At 42.9% G+C, this 26,790-nt stretch overlaps 1 protein-coding gene across 2 annotated transcripts in view; it reads right to left on the bottom strand.

Annotated features, from left to right (window-relative positions):
• Positions 1-26,345, bottom strand: part of CRHR2 (corticotropin releasing hormone receptor 2) — a 152,810-nt gene extending 126,465 nt beyond the window's left edge. For both annotated transcript variants that reach the window (XM_030971050.1, XM_030971052.1), the window contains exons 1-2: positions 26,177-26,345; positions 11,240-11,333 (exon numbers count right to left, since the gene is read on the bottom strand). In XM_030971050.1, the coding sequence (XP_030826910.1) occupies positions 11,240-11,333; positions 26,177-26,242 (160 nt within the window). In that variant the 5' untranslated portion in view covers positions 26,243-26,345. The remainder of the gene's footprint in view (positions 1-11,239; positions 11,334-26,176) is intronic.
• Between the last annotated feature and the right edge of the window lie 445 nt (positions 26,346-26,790).

The raw sequence follows: 26,790 nt of genomic DNA, 5'->3' as shown, positions 1-26,790 counted from the left end.
GCTTTTAGCAGTCACTGCATTATTCACTGTGAACACCTCACTCCCTTCTCCAGAGTCATTACTTCTGTTCCCTGGAACTTCCCAACAGCCACAAAAATTCAAACGGAATCCATTCCTTCAGCACGGATTGTAACGACGAGCTTCACCTCTGAGGAAGATCAAATGAAGACATCAACACTTGAGAGACTCAGCTAAAAGCAAGAGCAGTTGCACCAATCAGTTAGAAAGCTCTCAGGCTGTGTGTGGGCTTGCCAGGCTACCACGGAATATTTAAAACTTTTGCAATGCAAAAATGTCAGCTGCTTGCTTTTAATTGCTCTGGGTTCAGGCCCAACCAAGTACTGCAGGCAGCCTGCAGAGCGAGGATGCCTCAAGTTCTGATACTCCTCTGGTGGCTTCCTTTGAATTCTTGGCAAATAATTTCATTTTTCATCTTTCACCATACACAGAACAGAGGTAAAAATATCCACCCCTCACCTTTCCCGGATTCTGCTTTTGCTATGAGTTTTTCAAGTTTTAATCTACACAAAGTTAACCAGAACAAAGTATTTCTGTTTATTGCAACACTGGAAGGAAGAAGTAGCTGCAGAATTGTGGACTTCACATAATACACCACAGTCAGGCCTCCTGGAATGAGATAAAGAGTGACAAAGTGCTCTGAAATCTGCAATGCAGATCAAAAATCAAGTATTCTTTGCTTGTTCCATCAGTGGACTATGGGACTGCAGAAAAACAAGGTTACAGATACCATGTAATGCTGCATAGATTTTTCCTTTACTGTGTGTTTTCCCCCATCAAACAGACATGTTTATTTCATTGTCTTGTGGATGTTGATAAAATTCTGATGATTTTAACAGAAAAATAGAAGACATAACAATTTTTACTGTGCATGTTTCAACTGCTTCCCCTGAGCTCTCTGTCTCCCTGTCGAAAATGGTCATAAAATTTTATCCTCCAGGTAGGGGAAATAACGGCCCAGAATTTAATATTATGGATGGCTACATTAATATTCACTGTCATCGTGTAAAAAATAATTCCTCTTTTAAAAAGTAGATCTAGTGGGTGAATTTCTGTATTACTTACATCAGAGATTTGTAGCATAACAAGCTATTTTACAGCAGCCTAAAGAAACCTGTATTTTTCTGCTAATAAGATTTTTACATTTGGATCTTAGAAGGTTTCATAAGAAATTAAATAAAAGAAGACCAGTAATCCATCAAAACAATGTGAGAGAACAGCAGCCACATCTGAGTGAACTGGGCACTCACCCAAGCAGAAGTGACAAGCACTTTAGGTGGCAACAGTGGCATTGAAATAGCATTTCCCTCCTCTGAAAATAAAGACTTTTAAAACCTCTAGGAATAACAGGGGAAAAAAATTGGTGAGCATCCTGCATAAATAAATGTGTAAATTGAGTTTATTTATCCGTGAAGAAAATGGAGATCTGTGCAAAGTTTTAAATTAACTTGAGCAAGAGAATAGATACATTTTTCTGGAGAGAAGACAGCAAAAAATGCTGATCATACTCCTAAATCCTAGAACTGAGTTTACCCAGTGGTTACTGGAAGGACAGTTTCAGCATGATGATAGTTTTGATTTCTAAAATAATCAGATATTGATACATACTTATATGTGTACATTTATATATACATATACATAGGTACAGATATATTTAATAACTCACAATGAATTTCTCAGATAAGAAGCTCCCCATCTCAGTCAGAAATCTTGTGTTTAGCTGCTACAAATTTCAAAGAGCTGATGCCCACTGAGGTATGGCTCCACACTGAGGTTTCATTTAAAGATTTCACACCCACGTCCACAGGGATGAACTCACCAGCACTCTCCTTGAACAGATTAACAGCAAAATTGCAAATACATCTCACTTCTGATATTAACTCTTTCCCCTTTATTTACACAGGAGGCAGTGAGTAATAGTCTCCCACCTGCTGTGGAATTACCTCAGGGATACTTTCAAAGAAAGAGCAGGTTCTTAGGGGAATGATTAATTTCCTGTAACTCTGGATATTGCAAAGTAGGCATCTACAGCTGAGCAGGCCTTAGGCTGCCTTTAAACTCAATAAATTAAAAAAAAACCCCAGGCTTGTTCAAAAATACCAGGGCAGCCCTTTTGGTTCTGCCTGAGGGTCTACCTACTACATCTTCCATTCTCCAGCAGTGGATATTTAGGGAACAACACAGAGACAGGAGAAAAATGAACACTCTCCCAGCTCCCATGTTCATCCCAGAGGATTTCCTGATACAGGACCAGGTTTCTCTGGCATGGTAATAACTCCCTGCGTATTTCACAGTGACAGCAGGCAAGAGATCAGCTTCTAAATGCTTGGCCTGATGTACCAGGGATATCTGCACAAGGTGGAGAGTCCAGAGGGTGAGCAGGGAGCCTTGAAATCAGTCTCCTGTTTCACATCAGTGGAGCTGAGACCACCCAGCACTTTATACCCTTAGCAATCTGTTCCTCATTTGTGTCACCTCTTAGCTACTGGTACATGCAACTTGAAATATCTGCATCCATAAACAACCCTTTTGTCTGACCATTTATGCACAGCAGTAGCACGACAAAGAGAATGAATCTGCTACAAAAAAAAGATGCACAGGGCATGAAGTGTTGAACAGTTCAAGTCCAAGTGGCTTACATAAACCATGTTAACATTTTCCATTATCTCTTTCTTATACAGCCAGTGTCCACCCTCTGACAGTTTAACAAGTAAGATGAATGCCTGGAGGGAAAAAAATAACCCTTCTAGTTCTTATTTGGTAATGGAATAAGAAAGCTGAGCAATGTAGAGCTGGAGCTTCACAGGTTGCTTTGCACTTTGACAAGCTTTAGTGCTTAACTATTATTTTTATGTACATGGGACATTGGGCTGCCCAGGGAGGTGGCTCAGTCATCAGCCTGGAGGTATTTAAAAGGTGTAGATGTGGCACTTGGGGACAGGGTTTAGTGGTGGACTGGGCACTGCTGGGTTAAGGGCTGGACTCAGTGATTTTAAAGGTCTCAGATAATTCTGTTGTTCTGTGGTTCTCTGACTATACAATAAAATGTTCTTATCTCAGGGCTGGCCAAGGCAAATTAATTCCCTGCATAACATAAGTTTATTCATCAAGTTAACCAAGTGATGCAACTCAAGAGTTAAACAAGGAGCTGCCAGCTACAACTTTACAGCAGGAGATTTCTTCAGTCTGAATCTCTGATCCATTTTCTGTGTTCAAATTCTAGTCCAAGGTAAGGCAGAACAAGCACCTGCAAGTATGAAGCATCCTTTCCCTTCCTCTTCCTCAAAGCATCCACTGCTGGATCCTCAAACAGCTTTGGGCACATCTTGAACACACCAAGAACAGAGGGTGGAAGGTCACCCTCTTTTTTTGGCTGTCGGTAGTGGATACTGAAGGAAGGCAGCACTGGCAGGCATGATTTTATACACACAGAGTTTACTCCCACAGGGAAATGGATGGAGCTCAGCCTCACCTTGGTCTGGCTTTGTGGTGAATCTGTCTCTGAGTGTGGTCAGGACACCCCTCCAAAAGAAGCATGGAAATATTGGCTTTGTCCAAAGCAGGGAGAAAAAGGTGAGACCACAACTGTGTGTCAGCACAGAGGCTCACTGCTAACCTGGAGAGTCAACTCAGTCAGGGGTTCATGGGTGCTGGACTAAGCTCTTTTCTGACCCAGAACATCACAATCACATCAGAAGCCAACTATTTCCTAATTCCAATACACTGTAAGCATTTCTTGGCTTATTGGTTTTTGCCACATCATGCTGTAAATGCTTTAAAGCCAATCATCTAAAATTACCCCTCATGGATCCTATTACAATGAACCTTTCCTAGTTCTATTTCTCCAAAGTATCCAGTCTTATTTGTAAGGCCACCCTTTGAAACTTGTTTCTAGTTCAATTTCTCTCTTAACAATGTCTGTCCTATTCCATGGCATTTCTAAGTCAGCATTTCTCATCTCAAGGTTTGCATACAGATGCACACACTGTGTGAGCCTTCTGTCAGGCTTGGAGAATTTTCTATAAATCCATTTTAGTGCCACATTTGGGCACTAAACTGAAATCAGAAACAACAACAAAATTGCCTATTCCACCCAGTCTCTCCCATTTCCTAATACTAGAGCACCTAATAATATCCTGCAGCTCTGCAGATGTTGGCCATCCTCTGAACCACCCATCCTTCAGAACAGTGTGCTTTGTAGTACCACTCTGGTGGGTTCACTCTCAGATTTGTCAGAGTGTTATTTTAACCCTTGAAGGGCTCATCACCCCCCAAACCCAGACAGAAATGCTGATTTAAAGGACAGGGGGTGTTTTCATTTAGGAGCAGACACACTCAGATGATTCTGTGTGAACAGAAAAGGCACTTGACCTGTTCTGTGGAACTTGACAAAATGAGAATTTCTACAGTGTGTATTATTATCTATCAGGTGTGCAAAAAATTCTGTCTAATTTAGCAACCACTTTCAGCAAATGGTGTTTATTGTACCAACTGTATAAATTCAAAGATTTGGTATATTTGATGGGGTGGGGCATTTTAACAGTCACTATTGAGGGGCTGCTGGGAATGCACCAGACAGAGGTGACAGAGCCAGGACTGAGGTGTGCCACTCTTCTGAAATATGAAAAAAACCTCAGTGTCTGCTCCCAGAATCTTTACATTTCTGTGTAATGTAAAATCAGAGGGAAGATTACTTCCTTTGGTGCTTTACTGAATTTCTGCAAAAACACCTTTCCACAAGGTCAAGACACTGGGGCAACTTCTTACTGAAACATGTTTCATGTTGAGATTTTACAGCCCCCTTTACACAGATTAGAGATTTGTTGTTGTAGATTTGGAAGAACTCATCAGCCTCTGGACACCTAGGATATAAGTGGGAACCTTTAGATATATTTACCTACCTCATCCATAAATAATTTACCCAAAAAATAAAACCCCAAACCCCTCATAAATATTTTGTTTCTACAGCAAATGTAGAAATTAGATGTGGTGCTTAGGGACATAGTTTGATGGTGGTCTGTGTAATGTTATATTAGTGGTTGGACTGAATGATCCTAAGGGCTTTTCCCAACCTAAATCACAGAATAATTTGATTTGGAAGGGACTCACAAGGATTATCAATCCAACTTTTAAGTGAATGGGTCATACACGGATCAAACTCACAACCTTGGCATTATTAAATTTTTCTATTACTCTAATAATCCTCTCTAGTGGACCACAAAACTTGCTGGACTGTCTACAGTTTCCTAATACACAAAGGATTTCCATACCCTCAGTTTGGAACAGCACCAGACTCAAAAAAAAAAATGCAACTTTTTTTTAAATTATAAGGGCAGGAATACAAATTGTTCAACAACACCCAGCACTGTCAACTTTATTTTGGGAAGCACAAGCAAGCAGAGCTAGGCTGCCTGGTATGTCATTTGGGGCAGTGGGAAAGTAAACCAACATCATCACCTCTATTTAAATAGTGCTGTTGCAACATCTGAAAATAGGAAGCGCTGGGAAGGCTGCTGGTGCCCAGCTGGAGCGGTGACGGTGCAAACATTGATGTCTGAGGTTATCTTTCTGCCTGGGAGCAGTGACTGGGTGCTGTGGATGTGACCCTGGCCCCCAGGCAGCTGCAGGAGCAGCGTGGGGAGCTGCAGCCAGCAGGCTGACGCCAAGGGAGTGAAAGCATCTGTGAAAATAAATCGCCCATCCAAGGCTCGTTCCAAATGGGGCTGCTCATTGATGTGGCCTGCTGGGAAAATAAGGAGGGAAGCAGAGAGAATTGCTGCCATACCATTACTCTGGAGGGATATTTAGGCATGTAATGATGGCAAATCTTCTGTTTCCAGGAAACAGAATGGTGTGATGTAGAGAAATAAATAAGCTCTGGAGCAGAGAGGGGCTCACCTTCGCAGCTGGGGATGGAAAGTAAATTATCAAATATGCTTGTGTGTCATAAAACTTTCATCCCCTAAAAGGATCATTGATTCAAGAATGATTGAGATTGATTATTTAAAACTAACAAGCCAGCCAAGAACAACACTATTCATACATTCCCAGTTTTGTGAGGAGTGTCTAGAATAAAACACTGTCCCAGCAACTGGGAAAATGATGGCAAACTCCAAGTGATGTCCAGTTAGCTGGAGACTTGATGAGCATCTTTGATGAGTTGTAGATCCATCCCTGGATACATTCCTCCAACATCCACCAACACTTTCATTAAACCACAGCTTCCCCAGAGACTTGAAAAACACAGGAAACAACACAGGAGCAGTGTAAGTCTGGATTTGTCCAGGTGGAATCCTGCACCACTCAGAATCAGGACTTTTACACCATTTCTGGGAGACAACAGCCTTTCACTACAAAGTGACCAGAATGAGGGCAAGGAACTAGCCTCCAGCTCAAGTGGATGCAGTCACCATGAGGAACAAATAATTTTTCCTTTCAGTGCATCCCAAGACTTCTTGAAATGAAGTGCATGACATCTGATTTACTGCCTCTCCTTTACTGGGTTGTCTGAATACACTTAAACACCATAAATGCAAACTGCAACCTTCAAACTGACTGAAAGGTAAGAAAGAGAAGAAAAACAGAGAATATGATTTGTATACTGATAAGGCACAGGAGCATTGGCCATGCACATGCTGGTTGATTTTTTTTTTTTTTTTTTTTGGAAAAAATTTCTGTTTTCAGATTAATTGTCTTTTGACAAGGTCTTAAAGATTGTGTGGTCAAATGTGTCAATGGAACAAATAGGGGGATCAAAAGATTTCCACGCAGATCAAAATTAAGTAGGATCAGATGCAAGCCGAGACTTGCAGTCTCCTGTGGAAACATGTTAGATGGGAAAGGCAAGGGATGTGAAAGGAATAATGCAAAAAAATCCACAATGCATGGAATATCAGTGTGAACTGAGGACCTCTGTTCTCTAAGTTCCTATAAAAATTCAAGCTGTAACTCAGCGCCTGTATCACACACAAATATAGAATTATAGCCACCTGTCATCCTAGATATCATTGTAGTTCTAGTCAAATCAGACCAGGAAATTACAATATCAGAAACATCTTAAGGTGAGTCCCCCCAAAAAAATCTGGCATTTCAACCAATTCCTCTTACATATGAAAGTGAAGTAATAATTAAATACAATTTTTTTTCTTCAGGTACACAAACACGAAGACACTTCCCATCTGCTGTGGTGCATTTGCCCCAATACTCAGATCTCTTCTGGATTGTTCTGTGATCCCAGGAATTCCTGCTAGGCCATGGTCTTTGTGAAATGAAGTGTCCCTGACCCCATGCCAAGGACTTCTGTGTGTCCAGGGTGGGAGCAGAGACCATGTTGAGTGGGGAGTGACAGTGGGAATATTCAGCCATTCCCTGGCAGCCTTGGAACATTCCTTACCTTCCATTGTTACTGGAATTTTTAAAATTCCAGTTGCTACCTACCCAGATTGTGGCCAGGATGGAAATTTAGATACCTACAGAAAGTGTACTATGAATGTTGCCATCTTAGCTCTGTGATTGACTGTTGTAGTTGTAATAAATTCTACTGACAGCCTCTGTAAATGTTAAATTAGTCAGTGATTAGGAACTGCTAAAAATCTTGTAATCCACTGTTGGTTTTTGGTTTCTTTTCTGCCTCTGTTAAGGATGGGATTGAAGCTCTCGAGACGATATTTCGTGTTTAGGCTTAGATGCTTATTATTTCTTATCTATATTACAGTCTTACAAGGCATGAGTTTTGCAGTATTTCACTAATAAGTTACAAAATGGCTAACTATTTTTCCTTACAAGGTCTTTTAAGGCTAAACTATCTAATTAAGAAATGACACTTAAATTATTTTTACTTTTAACCTAATAACTAACCACTTGTGTCCTGCGATGCAGACTTTTCTGTCTAATTACAAAATACCACCCAAATCCATGAAGAAGAAGGTGAAGAAGAAGGTGAAGAAGAAGGACCAGCTACTGCCTTAAAACTTCTATCTTGCTTCACATATATTACTATGTTCTAAAACTTTAAACTCTAAGTTTTCCACCATGTGATATTACACACTTCTAATCAAATTACACACTCATAATCTTAGTTCTATCATTCCATTTTGGAAGCTTTCTCCACGGCCTCAGGTCAATGCAGTGTTCTCTTGGGGGTCAGTGCCTGGCAGCACAGAAAATCTAAAATTCTCAGCATCCAGGGTTCCAACAATCCACCTAAAAACTGTGAACAAACCTCAGACTGCTGCTGGTTCAGAAGCTGTGTAAAAATTCCATCTGTGGTGAATTGGTGTTTTTACAACATCCTGTTAATATCACCTTTTGCTGGGATACATTTCATGGTGGTGCTTTAGGTGATGCTAATTAATTACATGTGTAATTCTTTAGATATAAACCATTGACCAGATCTGGGACTAAGATTGGACTGAGCTGCACCAAAGCTCTGTGATGAGTTTAATAAGCAAGGGAGGTCTACTCTGACCCTCATGACTCAGCAGAAGGGTCCCTTTTACCCTTCTGCATTTTTCATCTCCGTGTAAATCATTCTATCTCAATTCTAACTTGATTTTCCTCTGTGTGATTCATCCATGTAAAAAGTGATAGAGTGGACCTTGACACTGAACTTTGCTAACTCACACTTTTACAAATTCATGCTAAACATACTTCTGCTAATGGCTTTGATAGTGATTCTGTAATGACCTAAAGCACTCATTGATAACACCATCACGCTGAGGAACTGAATCCAAGCAGTCCTGAAGGTGCCATCCAGGGATTTTTCAAGGAAAAAATGCCCAAAAGAGAAAATGAGTTATGTTGCTTTCCAACTCTGAAAAAGTATTTCTTGGTTTAAATTGTTTCAGAATGAATTTACAATGTCATTCTCTCAGCCATTCTGTGAAATTACCCATGCATTACATTTTCAAAAGCATTTTATGCCATCTGTTTGGGATACTTAGTGTGAACATATTTGGGGGTGAAATTAGTAATTATAAGAGGAGGAAATTAACATATTGGACTAATTAACAGCATCTTCTGGAAAAGAGACAGGGAAGATAATGAATTACAAAGCTTAATGTTTACTGTTCTCCCAGCTAAATAAAGATTGTTCAATATGGCTCTCCTTGGGTTTCTTTTCTTGATTTTTTTCCCCTTCTAAAATATATCTGCACTATGTCAAAGAACAGGAGCCAGAGAAAAGACTCAGACACTGCAGGCTCTGTGCTCTGGTTCTCTCCATCCATGCTGCTGAACGGAGCTCACCAATGTTCCCATGTGACACATCCTTGTCATTATCAGGTTCGAAATGAGGGCTGAAACACAGCTCACCTCATTTTGGACATTGAAATATTACAACAGATTTAGTTACAGAAGCTCATTATCCTTGGACCCCAGTAAAGGAAAAGCATTTCGTTTCTGCTCCATTTTAGGTTTTAATTTAGGATTAAATGGTGCTTTGGTCTTTAATTGTACCAATAGAGCTCTATTGACCATGAAGAGGTGGTGATCATATTGCAGACCTCCATTTATAATGAGAAGGCTCATAGCTGAATAGCCCAGACTGTTTGGAGGATCCAGTTATCATGGAGCACAAAAACAACAGGCCATGGCAACCATCATGTTCTTGTTGATGACCCTCCACAATTAGAAAAGATCACTGGTCCATGCTAAGCAAAAAAGTGATTTTTTTCTCCCTAGGATGTTCCAGATTTCATCTCACGCTTGTACCTGAGGCTGACCATGGAGCAGATTTGGGGTTTACTATATTTTACTATATTTGGGGTTTATTACCTGTATAAGCCCACTCTCAAAGCACAGTACAGGTTCTCAGGATTTTAAAGCATCATAGGAAAGTTTGTTCTAAAAAAAGCTGCAGGTTGCACTGACTATAAAAATCAACTTCCATTAATTTCAGAGCATTGCTTTACCTCTGATCAGTGATACCTCACAAAGACAGTGGAATAGAAGAGAGGCTTCTGTAGCTTCTCCCTTCCCTTTTGCCATTAAAATTCTGTTCCAGTAGCCACACTCCACTGGAGAATATGCTGTGTGTTCATGCATCACATAAACAGCCCAGAAAATTATATTTTGTCAACAACTGAAAAATAAATTGTTTGCTCACTTCTAAGACAGCCTGGCGTGAAAATTTGTGTTTTTTTCTAAAATAGAAGCTCTGCACAAGGAAAAACACTTCATGAATAAATGGCAAGTTTTACGATAATATTTACAAACACATTCAAAAGGCAAAGAACACCTAAAAGAAAGGTCCAAATATAGAACCTCATTTATCTTCTCTTTGTTTCCAGCTAAGGAATGGAAGAGATGGTCATTAAACTGATATAAACAAACCTGCTGCACCAGGCAGAGCTGCTCCCTGGAACACAATGGCAACAAAGGTCAGAGCTTGGGGCAGGTTCATAATACAGGTCAACACACCCATTTATATGCAAATTGAGAGGCAGTTAAGGCACCACAACTTTCATACTTCAGTCTGCTATCTAGATCAGCTTATTGTCCTTAAGGAATAGATTAAGTCAGAATAAAACACTACTGATCCGACATATTTTACAGAAAGGTTTTTAATTCCCTGAGCCTCGTTTCCTTTGCCATTTCTCCAGGGATGGAGAACTGCCTGAATCATAATGCCCACATTATATTTTAAGCTCCTCCCTCCACAAATATTCACCAGGGGGAGAAAGAAAGTGAAGAGGAAGGGAACAAATGTATTTTTTCCCCAGAAGCACCATTCCTTGCAGCACACAGGTCATGCTGCAGAGGAGTGGCTCTGAGTGTGCTTCTCCCATTTCTGAAAAAAAGCTGGATCCAGTTTCACATTTCTTAAAGCATCATTTCTGTGCTCATGTATTTTAGCCAAGAGAAAAACACTTTGCCCTGCTTGTAAAAACTGGTCTGGATAAATGGAGAAGACACTTCAAACATACTAATTTTCAACTACCACACCAGTCAGTAAGTACAGTTAATTCAATAGATTAAACTATGAGAAAGAGCTGGCAGTAGTTGCTCTGAAGGGAACTAGTCCAGGTGTGTAGAATTCTCCAGGTGTGTAAAATTCAAAGTTCTCCTTCCTTGTCACACCACTGCACATTGTCACCAAGGAAAAACCAAAGCTGGAGACAGTATGTTTATTTCAGCAGGAAAAGATGTTCTTGGAGCAAGGACACTTTGAAAATGGATCCTCCAGTAACAAGAAGGCACCAAGAAATGGAGGAATAAATACCTGTGACGTTGGTGCGGGCTGACAAAGCTTCGCAGTACTTTTCCAGCAGCACAGACAAGGGCAGGTTCACAGAGGATTCACAGTGGAGAACTATCTGGAGAAACAGAAAGAAACCCAGCAGGTAAAGCAGCAGCCCAGAACAGATTTTCTCATTCATGAGTACAACAAGCCCCCAGCAGTCTCAGAGCAGTTCCCATTCATGATTTACTCATGACATAGAAGGTTTGTGGTTTGTACTTGCTCAGCTCCAGTGTATCACATGGAATTCACCTAATTAATGCAGGAAACTGCAAATTAACCAGCTATTCTGGATCTCTCCTTGTGGGAGGTGCCCAATGCCTTTACCAAAGCTCAGGATCCACTCTGTCTCACCTAAAAGGTGTCACCTGAAATAGCAGAGTTGAATCACATCCCATTAAAGATCTGTGTGTTGAGTCTTTTCAGTGAACTTTTAATTGGTATGTGGGTGCCAATTCAAAGATCCTTGCATATTCAAGAGACACAGCAATTGGCAAAGGGCAGTTCAGATGGTTTGAAGAATGTGTTTCTATGGAATAGAAAGGATAACTGGGCATCCCTGTAATGTGTCCTGTGGCTCTTTTTAGGCAATGGAAGACACACAAGCTTCTGACCCTCAGCATTCAGGACCGAACCTTCTACTGAGGGCAAGTAACAGTGAGAAAGAGCAGTAATGCCAACATGGGCACTTTGAGAAAGCTGCAGGTTCAGTACAAGGTAACAGTACAATCCCAAGTAAATATTAGGAAATAGAGTTGAAAATCAGTGGGGATATTTTAATTTTCACACTCAAAATGAAGTGCTCAGTGCAGACAGAGGAGAAAAGCCCACATCAAAACACAGAGGCAAGTTGGGATCTTGCTTGGAGCAAGAGAAGCTCTTGAAAAGTCCTTTAAGAAAGGCAGAACAAAACATGGCAGGAAAATTCAGGAGAGACATATTAATGACAGAAAATTCCATTTTCAATCTATGAAACTGTCCGAAAATCTTTCTGAGGGGGATATAAAGCCATGGTAGCACACAAAATGCCTTTGCTTTTCTCTTTACACAGAATGGCTCCAACACAACTCAGGCAGCTTTTACTCAGGGAAACAACCCTGCTCCTTGAAGGCGGATGTTTTATTTCAGTGCAAGGTGTGTTAAGTGATTGAGGAACCCACTTTATGTCACTGAATTCTCTGTAGCTTAATAAAAAGGAGGGTAAATGCTCATGACAATAGAATCCATCAGCAACGTTGGTGTCTAAAGAACAAATGTTCTTTGTACAGCACCTTTCTCTACCTATTTCTCACTTTGCTGTTATTTTATAAAATAGGAACTGTTGAAGTACAAACAGAAAGCCTTTCCCAGATTTCATTGTTTTCACACAAAAAACTCCATAAAGGGGCTGTTTTCTCCTCCAGGTGTGAGGATGTGTGAAGAATTTTGCATGAGTTAGAGACGGGACTTCTAAGTTGTTTTAGATAATGTGATTTATTTTTCTTATCTTTTACATAGGTAGGAAAGGTGAGTTCAGCTCACATCTTCACCACATAACTCAAAAACTCCCAAGACTTCTAGTTACTTCTAGACCTTTTAAAGATTTATTCACTAATAAAACACTACTAACAGAGATATTTATATTTTTTACCTAATTCTTAAATATTTTGTTTTATGGAGTCATACCACAGTGTAAGCTTTTTTTAAACACAAACTTACAGTACTGTACTCTAAAACTTTAAACTTTCTTCTACTTGTGAAAAATGCCAATCACTTTTTTTAAAAATTTTAAAAGTTTAATAGTAATAAAATGGTTATAAAAATACAATTAGAGTAATAATAATTTGGACAATTTGAATTAGGACAATATGAGACAATAGAAACAAAGAGTTAGGGATGTCTGGGTACCTTTTCTGGGCAGCACAAGCCCGAAAAAGGACCCATGTTAACAAAGGATTAACCCTTAAAAGCAATAACCTGTTGCATATTCATACATCTCATACGTGATGCATAAATTCCATTCAAACACAGGATTCTGTCTGGTCAGTGTCGACTTCTACCTCATAATCCTGACGGCGTCATCCTGCCCGAGCGAGGCAGGAAGAAGTTCATTTCTCCTGATAATGGAGCAATAAATTCTCCTTCTCTGAGAGATTCAGGTGTCCTGTGGCTGCTATCTCGCTGCAAGTCCTTTCTTTGAAAAGTCTCTTACATAGCATAGTTTCTATTTTAACATTTTGTTATAACCTAAAACTATATTTAACACACTACTTAAGAGAATTAATGCAGCATAACTTTCTAACATAACACATATAATATTCATTGTAATATTTGCGAATAGCCAATCATAAAATACGCATTTTTCACGTACTTAACAGATCTCTGCTTTAAACTAAAAATCTACATTTTCACCTCTAGCACCTAAGTTTGGAAGCCTTTTCTAAAGTCTCAGATCAAACCTTGTGTTGAATTTAAACTTTGGCTTACAGGCCCAAAGTTCTGAGAAATGCAGGGAATTTCAAACTCCAAGATCCAGGGAGACTCAAAACTCCTGCCTGCAGTACCAAATCCTCCACGCATGGTCAGGGCAGGGAGATAAAGCCAGGTACAGCTTCCACCTCCCGAGGCACGGAGCTCCCAAAACCCAGACTCTGCAGTGGCCGCGTCTCGTGACAGACCCAGGCACGTGAGTTGCCACAGCAGAGGCATTTCTCCCCCTCCATCCCTCACCCCTCTGCCACCTCCCAGGCCTAAAGCACTGCCTCGCTTCAAAGAAGAAACTCAAGCCATCCCTGTGTACTGTAAATACGCCGCGTGTTCAGCTGTGCCCTCCCCAGGACAGTGGGGAAGAACAGACAGAGGTCAAGCTGAGCACAGCTTGGGCAGCAATAGGAAAGGTTAAATGTCACATTTGCCGTAGGGTCAGCTCAGGTTAATTTGGCTGGGGGGAAAAGTGCCTTCCACAGATTATGTTACTTTTGGTTTCATTTTCTCTCTGCTAACCACAGTCAACAGCCTTGCTTGCGCGAAAGTTTTTTGTTTTTTTTAAATTGTGTTAAAAGGAGACAAACCCAAACGAGCCTCAGGTTTTAGCTTTTATATTTTTCAGATTCTGTGCTGCTTTAGTGTGTGGGTCTGAGCTTCATATCAGGGGATGGTGAGCTCTGTGCACAGAGCAGGGAGACAAAACAATTCCTGCTCCAGCTGGGCACCAAGGACAAATGATCCAAATCTCAGCCCAAGAGCACAAACACCGTGGGCTGGAGAGAGAAAAACAAGCAGGGTGGGACTGCAGGGGCTAAAGCTGGAATGGGACAATGAACTGCAAGATGCAAATGGAGCAGAACTGATCCAAGGGAGAGACCCCGGGAGCGCTCGTGCATTTTGGGGCCATTTTGGTTCATCTTGGGTGCAGCCCTGGCTGGGCTCTGGTGCTGCCCAAGGTGGATCCATGGAGGCCTCCGAATAAACCTCTACATTATTCTTTAATTTCATATAGCCTCTGTTCTAGGTCAGCCTTGAAAAACTCCTCTTACACTAATAAAAAACAGCAAAACAAACAAAGAAAGAGAAACATTTCAGGAATGTAGAATTGTAAAGATAAATAATTGGGCCCATGATTGCACAGAAATTATATTTTGAAGTACTGAAATAATGGCTTTGGGTCACTAATGCATGACTTTACTCAAACTGCATTTCTCTTAAAACAGCTATTCCATAACCTCTGCCTGCCATATCAGTTCTTTTTGTCCTGAAAATTTACCTAAATCATGCACAGAAATGTCCAACTTAATTCCTCTGAGCCACTGTGAACATTTATGAACAAATAAAACTAATGTGCTGAGCCAAAGACTGAGGTGGAAATCAATCTTTTACTTTCCAAAGCAGGGACACCAACTAAAAGCAGGCCAGCTCAGAGTCTTCAAAAAAAAAAATTACACAGCCTTTGGTCAACTTCCCATTCACACCGAAGAGTACTTTGGGAAAGAGATGAACTGTTCTGGTGTCACTGTCTGCCTCTCTAATGGGCATTTTATTGGGCCTTTCCCCTTGGACATGGTCACTGCTCTTCATTATTTCATTGAAAATCTTTATCTCTGTCAGAGGACATCAGCTATGAGACACAAGAATTGCCTACTCACAGTTCCCACCAGCATTTGTGGTTATTTCATCCAGCTTAGAGAGGATTTGTAACTTCATTTTGAGAAGAATTAACAAAGAGTCCTGGTTTGAAATACTGAGTTCCACTATGAAGCACTATAGAAATATAAAACCAAATGAACACCGGTGCTGTAAAATTCACCTGCATGGGAGAGGTTGTTTTCTGCTCTCAAACATGGAAGAAATGGCTACAGGAATATAAAGGAATGGCTTTGGAATATAAACCAGCCCCCAAAGCTATGGATAGGATCCAAAAATGGCCACATAAGCAGGGAGTTACCACAGAGACACTGTCACCATGATATTTTCTGAAAAATCCTCTTTGTCCAAGATTTTCTGGGAAGCTGAGAAACCTCAGAGAGGAATGAAAAAAATAATTGTCTGATTGCTGCTCCTGTATTTACTGCTTCAGAATGTGGTCTGGAGATTGTTTATCAAAAAGGTGGTTGTTTAATTGGTTTCATGTCAATTGTTTTTAATTAATGGCTAATCACAGCCAGCTGTGTCAGACTCTGACGAGTCAGTCATGGGTTTTTATTATTCATTCTTGTGAAGCCTTCTGATGTCTCCTTTATCTTTTTTAATAATATAATGTAATATAATGTAATATAATGTAATATAATGTAATATAATATAATGTAATATAATATAATATAATATAATATAATATAATATAATATAATATAATATAATATAATATAATATAATATAATATAATATAATATAATATAATATAATATAATATAATATAATATAATATAATATAATATAATATAATATAATATAATATAATATAATATAATAATCAGCCTTCCAAGAACATGGAGTCAAATTCTCATCTCTCACCTCGTCCTGGGGACCCTCACAAACACCACAAGACACAATGGAGCATCTGCTGAATTTAAATATCTCACAGCAGGTAGCAGCAGAGTGGGTGAAGTCAGCAGGAATGCAAGCTGAAGGGAAGGACTGAAGAGGAAAAGGATGGCCCATGACAATGGAACACCCCTTGCCAAGGTGGAGGTGAGTCTGGAGGCAGTGGGTGCTGCCACACATGGACAGATGCACACACTCCCCTTCTTTTCCCATCCTCACACAAGAATTCCCAGATGCCATACTGCAGCGCTCTAATAAAAGCCACTTGTTAGGCCTCCCTGTCAAACATCTGCTGGTGGCATGCTGAGAGGTGCTGACATCTGACACAGCCTCAAAGCAACAGAGCAAAAACTCTTCTAAAAAAAAAAAAAGTAGTTTCTAGTACTCCCGAGGTCCCAGAGAAATCCATCCCATGGAAGTACAACAGCATCTCAGCAGAAAGCCACTCCCAGAAAAGCAGTGGGGTTTGTATCGAATAGCTCAGACTTCAAACCAGAGAGAGCAGCAGCTGAGCTGATCACACAGGGATTCCTTTGGAATTCAGGAAGAGAAGCAGGAATTTTCCAGATGCAGTTCATCTGCAGTATTTTAAATCTTTAATTGGAATGAACTCCACTGACTACATCAGCTGGGTTTTCTGCACTATAAGGACAGAGTCACTTAGATGCGTCCTTCCTAAATTTTCTTTAGACACTGCATACAAAAGGAGAGGTCAAAACATTCCTAGAGATGATGGCTGCAGAAGACACAAGCACATCATCATCTTATTCAATCATCTGTGCTCTTTCTTTTACTCAACAAGATGAAGTGGCCTTCCAACATGAGAAAATGTGGAGTTATCAATACAAAATATGCTCAGCCCACAGCTGACAGGAGAAGGGTCCATCTGATGTCTTCTTTGCCACACAAAGTCTCACCCTGCACTATTCACTGTGCTCTCTATAAAGCCACAGCATTTTCCACTCCTGAGAAACCACCTCTGGCAGTGGCAGGGATCAGGTCAGGAGGAGGCTTCTTCCTTCCCTTCATCTCTGGGAACCTCCACTGCTCTCAAGACTCCAGCTTTTCCCATGTGTTTCTTTAAAATATCTGAGGCTGCAAATGCTACCTCGTTTCAACAGCAAAATTGCAGCAAAACTGTCTTCAGCACACAGAAAAGCTGCTGCTTAGCGGCTTTGCCTCAGAACTCAGGGAAAAAAGTAAAAAAAAAAAAGAGTGTGAGAGAAAAGGGAAACCTGCACTTAATTTTTAGTTATTCAATTAGGCAATGCAAATAAGTTCACTCCATCTCCACAATGAGACTGAGTTCTCACCCCAGCTTCTGGGATGGACATGCTCAGAACAGTGGCTCAATTAAAAGCAAAAATTTAGTTTGTGTGCAGAGAATCTCATTTTAGGGAAACGCAGGCATCTAACTTCACAATGAAAATGTAATTAGTGAAAGAGCTCAACTCAGCAAAATCAAACTTCCTTGACAAAATCCACCCTCTGTTTGAACACAGTTTCCAGGGCAGGTGGGCATCTGGCAAGTTCTACATCACTGGTGTGGGGAAACAGATGCTTTGGCGAAAAAACCCATCAGATATTCCTTGGAATGCTCTTATAAAAAATACCAGTGTTCATCTGAGCAGCTCTTTCCTTGTAAGAGATGGCAACACATGGGAGAGAATGAGGAGGGCTGGAATATTTGCTGACTACTAATCACCTGAAGGAATATGCACAATCAGAAGAGTGAAAGCTGCTACTTCAGGACAAAACCAGAGATTAGCACAGGAGAGGAGAGGAAAGTCATCCTCACAGTGGCCAGGATGGATTTATATCCACTGCCATGTGGTTACCTCATCCACAAGATGCATCTGAAAGAGATGCTTATGCAAAGAACAGCAGTCAGGGGGTCATTGTGTTGGAAATACTTTGTTTTTTGGAGAACCAAAAAGGTCAGCCCTCTGCATAAAGATGTTTTTGGCCCTTCTCAACACAGTGACTTAAAATCGCCCGTGCAGCAGCACTTGGCAGTGCACAATTGTTTGGCTTGGCTTCACCAGAAAAATAATTTCCATTTGGGATAGAAAGTCTAAACACAAGTTTTCACAGGAGCCTGCAACCTGAAACCTGAGCCAGCTAAGGTTACAGTAAAGGGAAAGACTCTGAGCACAGTTCAAGAAAAATAGGCTCCTTTTCAAGTCATCCTTCAGCTCTTGGAACTCCCTCTGAGTTAATCCAAGTGGCCACATAAAACATTGCTACTTCTTAGAGAACACCAAATGCTCCAGGAGACACTGCTCCATGATCTTAGAGGCCAGATGTATTCTGCAGCTCTTCCAGGAAGTCTGGAAAAAGAGACCAAAAGTCTGCATGGAATGGGAATTAGGACCCCAGTTCAATAAAGCAACTGAACACGTGCTCAGTTTTAAGGCATGAAATTAAATCGATCATTTTGCAAAAATAAATTAAAAAAAAAACCCTCGAGCACCTGCTACACTGAACTCACCACTGAACTTCTCTGTTGTCTTTGAAACTTGGAGATGTGCCTTCAGTGAGCACTGCCTACATGCTCTGCTGAAGCAGCTTTTAGAGGGGAGGTTCTTCATCCACTGAAAGCCATGCAGGTGCTGAGGCATTTTCTGAATCATGAGATAAAAACCAAACCTGGCTGAGGCCACCCACGGGCTGGACTTGTCCAACCAAGCCCTTCCAAAGCAACCTGAGATGTTAAAAATGAACATAACCGCATTTGAATCACAGGGTGCAGCTCTCCTGAAATAAGATTGTTTAATGGAAAGACTTCTCAATTTCACATCCTTGAGGAGTTGTGTTGGTCATTCCCCACACCTGTGGGTACCATATTCAGAGCCTGGAAGGGGAGCAAGCCCCTCAGGGCACTCCTGCCTTCATGTCTGCCCTCTCCTTAGGTCTGTGAGTAATTTTTTTCCCACCCAATTCCCATTCCTGTGAATTCTCTGAGCTGCTCCAAAGTGATTCACCTCACCCCCCTATTCCAGCAGCCTTTGCTTCAGGCTCCCCAGTGCTCAGTGGAAGAAGGAACCACTGTCAAGGACCAAGCCATCACCTAAACATGGATTGGTGAGATCCATCACTTAAACATGGACACCAGGGTGAGATAATCATGCACTGGAGACAAAACACTCAGGGAATCCAGAGCAATTCAAGTTTAAAAGTCATATTTACCCAAGTGAATGCCAATACCTTCCCCATCTAACTCTTATCTACATGCAGAGCCTCTGCAAGGATCATTCACCCATCCATTGTGACCTTCCAAAATCAGCCCCCACAGGCTCTCCCAGCTCAACAAATCTGAGCTCCTAATCTTTGTTTTTCACCTGAAAAAGATAAAAAACCCATCTGGATCAAGACTTTATCAGCTGAAGATATCTGCTCAGCTTCCCATGGAATGCCAACCTCTGTATCTTCCACAAAATGTTCCTCTGACCCAAGAGTTCCTGACAGGGATTTAAAAATGAGCCAGTGAGGTGGCACTGGGTATCAGCAGTGAACTTTCTCTCCATCCTTCCTTAAACTGCTAATTCTTGGGCTGGAGCCCACTCCTAGATTTGAAAACCAAGTATCACAGTGAAATTTAACTCCAGGTCTGGAATTGTCTTTCACTACCTGAAGGGGAATCACAGACTCCTCTCTGAGGAGTCAGATTCCTCTCAGGAGCTGACAGCACAGCATCAAGACAGGCATCATTCACAACTTGAAGGGAAATCTCATAGAACATAAAGAAAAAATTATGCACCATGACAACGACAGCATCAGAACAGAGATGTTGTAAAAAGACATTTCAGAGATGTGGTGAGAGCTCCATCTTTGCAGATTTTCACAGCTGAACTGGATGAGAATGATTTGGTTTTGGAATTAACCCTGCCTTCAGATGGTGACTGCACTTCTGGCAGTCCCTTCCAGCACAAATTATTTTTTTCATTCCTTGATTCTGTATGATTTATAGTCCCTACAGTGAAAAGAATCACAGATAACAATTATTCCCCAAGCCTTTCAATGGACAATAAAGTAAACAGCTTATAGACTGTATCTTGAACAATAATCAGCAATCCAGAGGCTTTGAGGTTTCTCTTACTCATGTTTCTAAGATTTTTTTACTGTGTTCACATGATTATAATTGAAATCTTATTCCAAATACCCTGAAAAGACATTTTAAAATTGTTACTCTATTTAAAGATAAAATTTTCTTTTAAGCCTTTTTTTTTTTTCTTTCTGAAGGAAAGAAATACTGCAAGTCTGACAAGACTTCAAAATCCTCATGAAGATACTTCTTTTGATACAGTAGGGGATTCTTACACTTTGGGAGGTGTCTCAAGTTCAAGCTAGACTGAACAGCTGATATCCCAGCAGATGAGTTTGAGGTAGGATGAGGGAAGATGCTCAGTGCATCTGACTGGAAGCACACCTGGTCACGATACTTTCCTGAGCTCTGAGACACCATTCTCAGCAGCCAAGGGATGCCCTGGGCTTCCTCTCTGCTCTGAAAGAGCCAGTTGATAGCAGAAGGAGCAGCCTGGTCCCTGGCAGGGATGTCTGCTCACAAAACAAGCAAGCAGCAAGGGAAGAGCTGTGATGGCCACAGTGCCCAGCACAGCCCTGGCGTGGCTCAGGAGCCTCTGCTGGCCTGAGCCCCCTGAAACCCAAGCCATGGCCAGGCCTGGGATCTGCTCCTGCCACTCAAAGGGAATGGATACCTCAGCAAGCAGAGCCTGGCTGGCGGCCCCACAGGAAACCTGTTCAGGCCTGTCAGCACACTTCCTTCCCTTCCCTTTTGCCTCCTTTCCTCCTTCCTCTGCGCTGGAAAAGCCACCCCTGCCAGGGCACAGCACTTCCCACACCACGGCAGTGCAGAGAGAACAGCGCTGAGCAGCTCTGCTGCCTCCCAGGGACCTGGGGAAAGCAGCAGGGATTGTCCCCCAGCCCTCGGAAGCAGCAGCTCCTCTGCAGCCCTCTGGCACTCCAGCTACTATTACCAGGGCAAGGGTTTAGCATTGCAGTGAGGACAGCTCGTGTATTTTAATCTCCATCTGCATTACTCACTATTTACTTTCCCGGCATACCCAGCCCAGAGTGGACAGTTAACTCAGCCAGCATTATGCAAACGTTTATAGAGCTTTAATTGGCTTCGTTTAATTAGCTTCATTTTCTCGCAGCTCGGTGGAAGAAGTACTTTTCAGCTCTTGAATTATCCAATGGATTTTCTTTCTTACTTAGTGAAAACATGCTGAGTTTCTGTGCAGGCACATGAGGCTTAAGGGATGTTTGGAAAGAGGCAGATTCCAAGTTTTCCACACCAAAGCTGAGGAAGGAGTGGCACACTCCCAGCAGCTGGCTCTCGACGTTGGGGATCTGGGAATCACAGGTCAGGACAGGACACTGGAATTCACCTCTGTGAGGTGCTTTTCTCTCTCCCTTCCACAGCCAGATGGGCCAGCCTTTGAGAAGATCCAGCAGAACATCTGCTTGTGAGAGCCAACGCAGGCGAGCCCAGGGCCAGGGAGCTGAGCAGTGCTCACCACAGAAAATGCTCCTTGTCAAAGAGCATTGCAGGGAGCATCCCACAAACATCCCCACACTGGCACCACGAACTGGAAATGAAATTTTCATGTATTTGGATGTGACTGACGAGATTCAAGCAGACAGTCACCTGAAGGACAGCCCTGTCTGTTGACTGATCTCCTTTCTATTTGTCTTCTCTTGTAGCAAGGACCACAGCCAAATTCATACAACTTCTCAGAGAAGAAAATGAAAATACTCTACCCAACACTTAAATCAAATACAGCTACCTTCAAAGCTGGTAAGATTAAAAGAATTATTAGCAGTAAAAGAAAGCACTTCTATATAAAGAAATAGCATGATAAAGCAAAGCATCACAAAGAGTTTAGTTGTCATGAAGATAAGGAGACAAAGACAATGATTATGCAATGCTTTAACACAGGCCATTGAGTATCCACATGAGGCAGGGAGGTGAGAGTGGCTCGCTGGACAGCTCCAGCTTTCCATCCAATAATTAATGTTTGCACTCGAAGGAAGAGCAGACTACATTTGGGATTAAAAGTGGTGTAAAATCCAAGAAATAAGGACATGGACACGATCTGTTGCAATTTATAGACATGGTGTGGAAAAGAAAATTCCTGCAAAAAGTCATCTGCCGGATAAACTTTTAATCTAGAGTAAATCAGCTTTTCCCTAAATCTCCTTTTTGGGTTTGCAGTGCTGCAAAACCTGAAAGTGATATAAACTACAAAGGAACAGATTCAGCAGCATGTGCAGCTTGTTGTTACCACCCACATTTCCTCACCTCCCCCTCTCCCCAAAAAATAAGATCTGCAGAACTATTAAAAGAATCTAGAAATGTGCAAATGTTTCTTCTAATACAATATTTTAAAAATATTTAGTTTACTAATATATAGGGCAAAATGAAAATAAAAAGAAAACAGGAAAATGCATCCTTAACAAGTCTGTATCATCCACTACCCCATTTTTCTCATGGGGAATCTCTCAGTTCAGCACATCAGCAGAAGGAACTTGGGAATCCCTGACACAAAGAGAGCTGATCACCAAATTCTAAGCAATGAAGAATTGGCCTTAGAGTAAAACCCCTCCCTGGAGTGAGCCCAGAGTGATGGCAGCACAGCATTCTCCATCAAAGCCAAAAAAATCAAGCAGTGCAAAAAGGTCTGTTCTAAGTCCTTAATCACTTCTACTGTTCAATTTTTAGAATGGCTCCTGGCCACATTGCTGCCCCAAGCAATCTGGTGGGATCTCACACAGTTCCTGGCAGTGATCTGGGAGCACCATGGGCCAGCTCTGTGCACAGTCTGCACAGCATCTCCCTGGTTTAGGTGCTGAACGAGCTCAATCACATGAGCACAAGTCACTCCCTGGCATTTTTTTCTGAAGGCTGGAGAGCTTTCCTGGAGATACTGATGTAGCAGTGGAGTTAGAACCTGTGAGGCTGAAACTTAAATTCTGCACCTGATAATGCACAGGCTGGAAAGAGATCCCCGCTCTCCTTTCCTCCACAATCATGCTCTGGCTTGGAATATGAAGGTCACAGAGTTTAGAGGACTTGATCTTGACTTTTCCTCTGCTCTTGACAGGATAATCATATGTAAGCAGATGCCTTATATGCACAAAAGCTAAAACTGCTTTCTTGCTGGCTAAGGGCAGGGATGAACATCATCACTGAAATGTTTTACGGCAAAACTACAGCCAGCCAACGCCAGCACACAGCCACCTCCCTCCAACATCCAATAATTGCCACGGGATGGCTACAAACTAAACCCTGACAAAGTACTGCCCCAGGAAAGGCTTCTCATGATGAGATGTTTATGCTGCATTAATTCACAATGGGGCTGAATTTTGGCAGCCTCAGACCAGGAATACCATTTAACTTGTCATCACTGGCTGATACACTCACACTGCCCCAGCTCTTTTAACAGCTCCAGCAGAACAAATAAATGATAGCAAGCTTTGCTTTTGGTTTTGATGAATAATCCCCCCCCCCCCTCCAAATTATGTGAACTTAGCAAGGACTTTATATAAAAATGTCATAAGACTCATTTGCCTTTGTTTTATGGTTTGTTTTTTGTTTCCCACATTCAGTTAAATGTGTTTTCAAGTGCATCATACATCCAGAACTCCTTTAAGAGAACATAAATCTCAGTTCAAGTCTTCACCCTTTTGCTGACCAGCCCTGTGAAATCTGTCAGGTCATTTGCACCAGCATTTTCATGTGGCAGATCTAATTCTGTACCACAAAGTTGCCTCATCTCGTGGGCGTTGCAAACCTGCAACTCCCATAAAACACAATTGCTCGGCTGCTGTGAAAAGTTAAACTCCCTTAATTGGGTAAGGGCCTGCTCTCACAAGCAGCTATTTTCCTCAAATCCACAAATGTGGATCAAGTCACTGACTTTGAGTCCACTTTCGAGTGTTTTCAAGTTAAACAAGAATTTAAGAGCTTTGGCTTTAAGCCAAAGTTTTAAAACACTGCTCTTAAGCTTCTTGGTGCAAAGTTCCCTCCAGCTGGAAAGCAGAGATCCAGATTTATTGACAACATTCAGGGATTAAAACACTCCCCAAAGGAGCAGCAAAACCTTCTGCTACAGCTGGAGCAACCAGAGCTGAAGATTCAAAACGTTATTTCCCACACAGGTATACACGAGCCCCTGTCAGACACCAGCATGTTCCACCCAAACAAGCTCCTCTATAAAAACACACAGAATACACTCAGAGTTCACATTTCTTGGACTAAATAATTTTATGGAAACTTCACTTTTTGATCCTTAATCTACCTTTTTTCTCCCTTTCCTTTGAGGCAGTTTTGTTTTTAAAGCAAGTGACACAACGACCAAAATTAGCAGAAATAATTCAAATGCAAAGTTGCAGCAGAACTGGAAACCTGGAAAATCCATAGATTGTATCCACAGAGGAAACACATAACATTTCTTGATTCGAGAATGGATTAGTCTGGCTAAATACTCAGTACCTGAGTACTTTTGGTACCCTCACTGACAAGTCCCACATTCTAAAGACAAACTGAGATATTTTTATGGACCAAAATAAATCAGTAAGAAAAAAATACAGACTAGGAGAGAAAAAAGACTAAGAAACAGAGATCAGAAGGAAGTGGTTTGGGGTTGAAAACAGCAAGTGTGTAGACCCATGCCACTGTGAGCCCATGTGCACTGATCTCTTCCTTCTTTTGAGGATAAAAAAAACCTGACACTGGTGGAGGTGAGAAAGTATTCTCTCACTTCTAAGAAAGCTACTGTGAAAAATAAAATGGAATTACATTGTTGCTTGTCTCTGAAGCCTGTTGTTGACCTGGCTTTCCTTTTTCTTTTTAAATTAGAGAGGGGACCAAAAACCAAACAAACCCCCAAAATAAACAAACAAAACCCCACAAACAAACAAAAGCCAAACCAAACCAAAATAGACAGAACTTAGGGAAACAGAACAGATTTTCTTTCTTTATCTAAGGAAATGTTAAAGATAGACCAATTACACTGCGGTTCAGAAGGGTCACTGTCACTTTTTTAAAGCTGTGGGAACAGCCTTTACAAATTCTGCCCAGGTTCAAAGCTGCTTAACCTCTCACGTTTTCTTTTCAAGTCCGGCTTAACCACACTTTAACCCATCACTCAAAACAAACAAGTCAGGCAAGCTTTTGAAGCCCAGTCCGACAAGAAGCCAACCTGATTTCCACCTCATCCCAGCATCTCCCAGGGGGATGCTGGTGATGGAGAAGGACCACGCGGAAAAGCCTCCCGCGGGTTTCACTCGGGAGAAACTCGGAGCAAGTGCCAGGCGGGGTGCGTGGGCTGAGCCCTGCCCATCGCCACCCCTGCCCGCCGATGGCTGCCGGAGCGCATGGTGCCAGGACAGGCACCGGGACAGAGGCCGGGACACCGGGCACCGCCAGCGAGCGAGGAGATGGAAGGGAAAACCGCGCTGGGGCAAGGAGCTGCCACCCCAGCGGGGTCCCTGTGCTGGGACCTCCTCTGGGGAGCAAAGGTGGCGGTGTCACAGGGCAGGGGGCACTAAAAGGGCGCAGGGACTCGCTCCAGAGGTGAGCGGGCAGAGGGTGTCTCTGAGAGCACCTATGATGGAGCAGGAAGGGGCCACGGGCACGGACGGATCCCCGGGCAGCACCTGGCGGGGCGCGGTGCCCGCCCCGGGTGCCCCAGAGCCGGGGACGCACCTGCGAGGGCGCGGGGCACGGTCCCCGCACGGAGCCCCGAGCGCCCGCGGCTGCCCCGCTGCTTTCCCGCGGCCCTGGGGCGTCCCCCCGCTCCCTCCCTGTCCCCGTCCCGCTGCCGGTCCCTGTCCCGCACCCCCCGTCCCTTTCCCGTTCCCGTCCCCGGCACTTACGGGCAGGAGCAGGAGCGCGGCGGCCGCTGCCGCGGGGAGGCTGCGCTGAGGCGCTCGCCCCGCCATGAGGGCTCGGGGGGTGCCCGGGGCTCAGCCGGACCCTCGGCGCTGCCCCGGCGCCGGCATCGCCCCCCGCCTGCTGCCCTTGACCCCTGCCCGCCGTTCCGGAGCCGAGCCTGGCGCTGCCGCCGCGTCCCAGAGCAAACCCCCGGCTGGGAGGGAGGGAGGGAAGGAGAAGGGGGAGCCGAGCCCGCCCTCCGCCCAGGATTCCTCGGGGATGGAGGCGGCGGGGGGCCCCCGGGGGAGCGCGACCCTCACAGGCTCCAGCAGCCGGGGGGACCGTGCTGTGCCCCGGCTCCGAGCGCCACAGGGGCTCCCCCTTCCATGCGGCGCTGGATGGAAGCGCGGCCGCACTCGGCCGGCAGCCGGGGGAAGCCCCCTCGCCGAGCGCTGGGTGATGGAGATCCCTCTTCCCCGAGCGATGGGGACGCCTTCCACACCAGCTTCCAGAAATAACGGGGAGCCTCCTCCATCCTCCCGTACGCTGGAAATTCCACTGTCTCCAAAGTAGCCGGGAGCAAGAGGATTCTCCCTGGCCAGGCTCTGGGTGCAGC

Source organism: Camarhynchus parvulus, chromosome 2, assembly GCF_901933205.1.
Source record: "Camarhynchus parvulus chromosome 2, STF_HiC, whole genome shotgun sequence".
Taxonomy (NCBI): Eukaryota; Metazoa; Chordata; class Aves; order Passeriformes; family Thraupidae; genus Camarhynchus; species Camarhynchus parvulus.
Note: the sequence above shows the minus strand (reverse complement) of the source record. Positions and strands in the feature narration are given on the sequence as shown.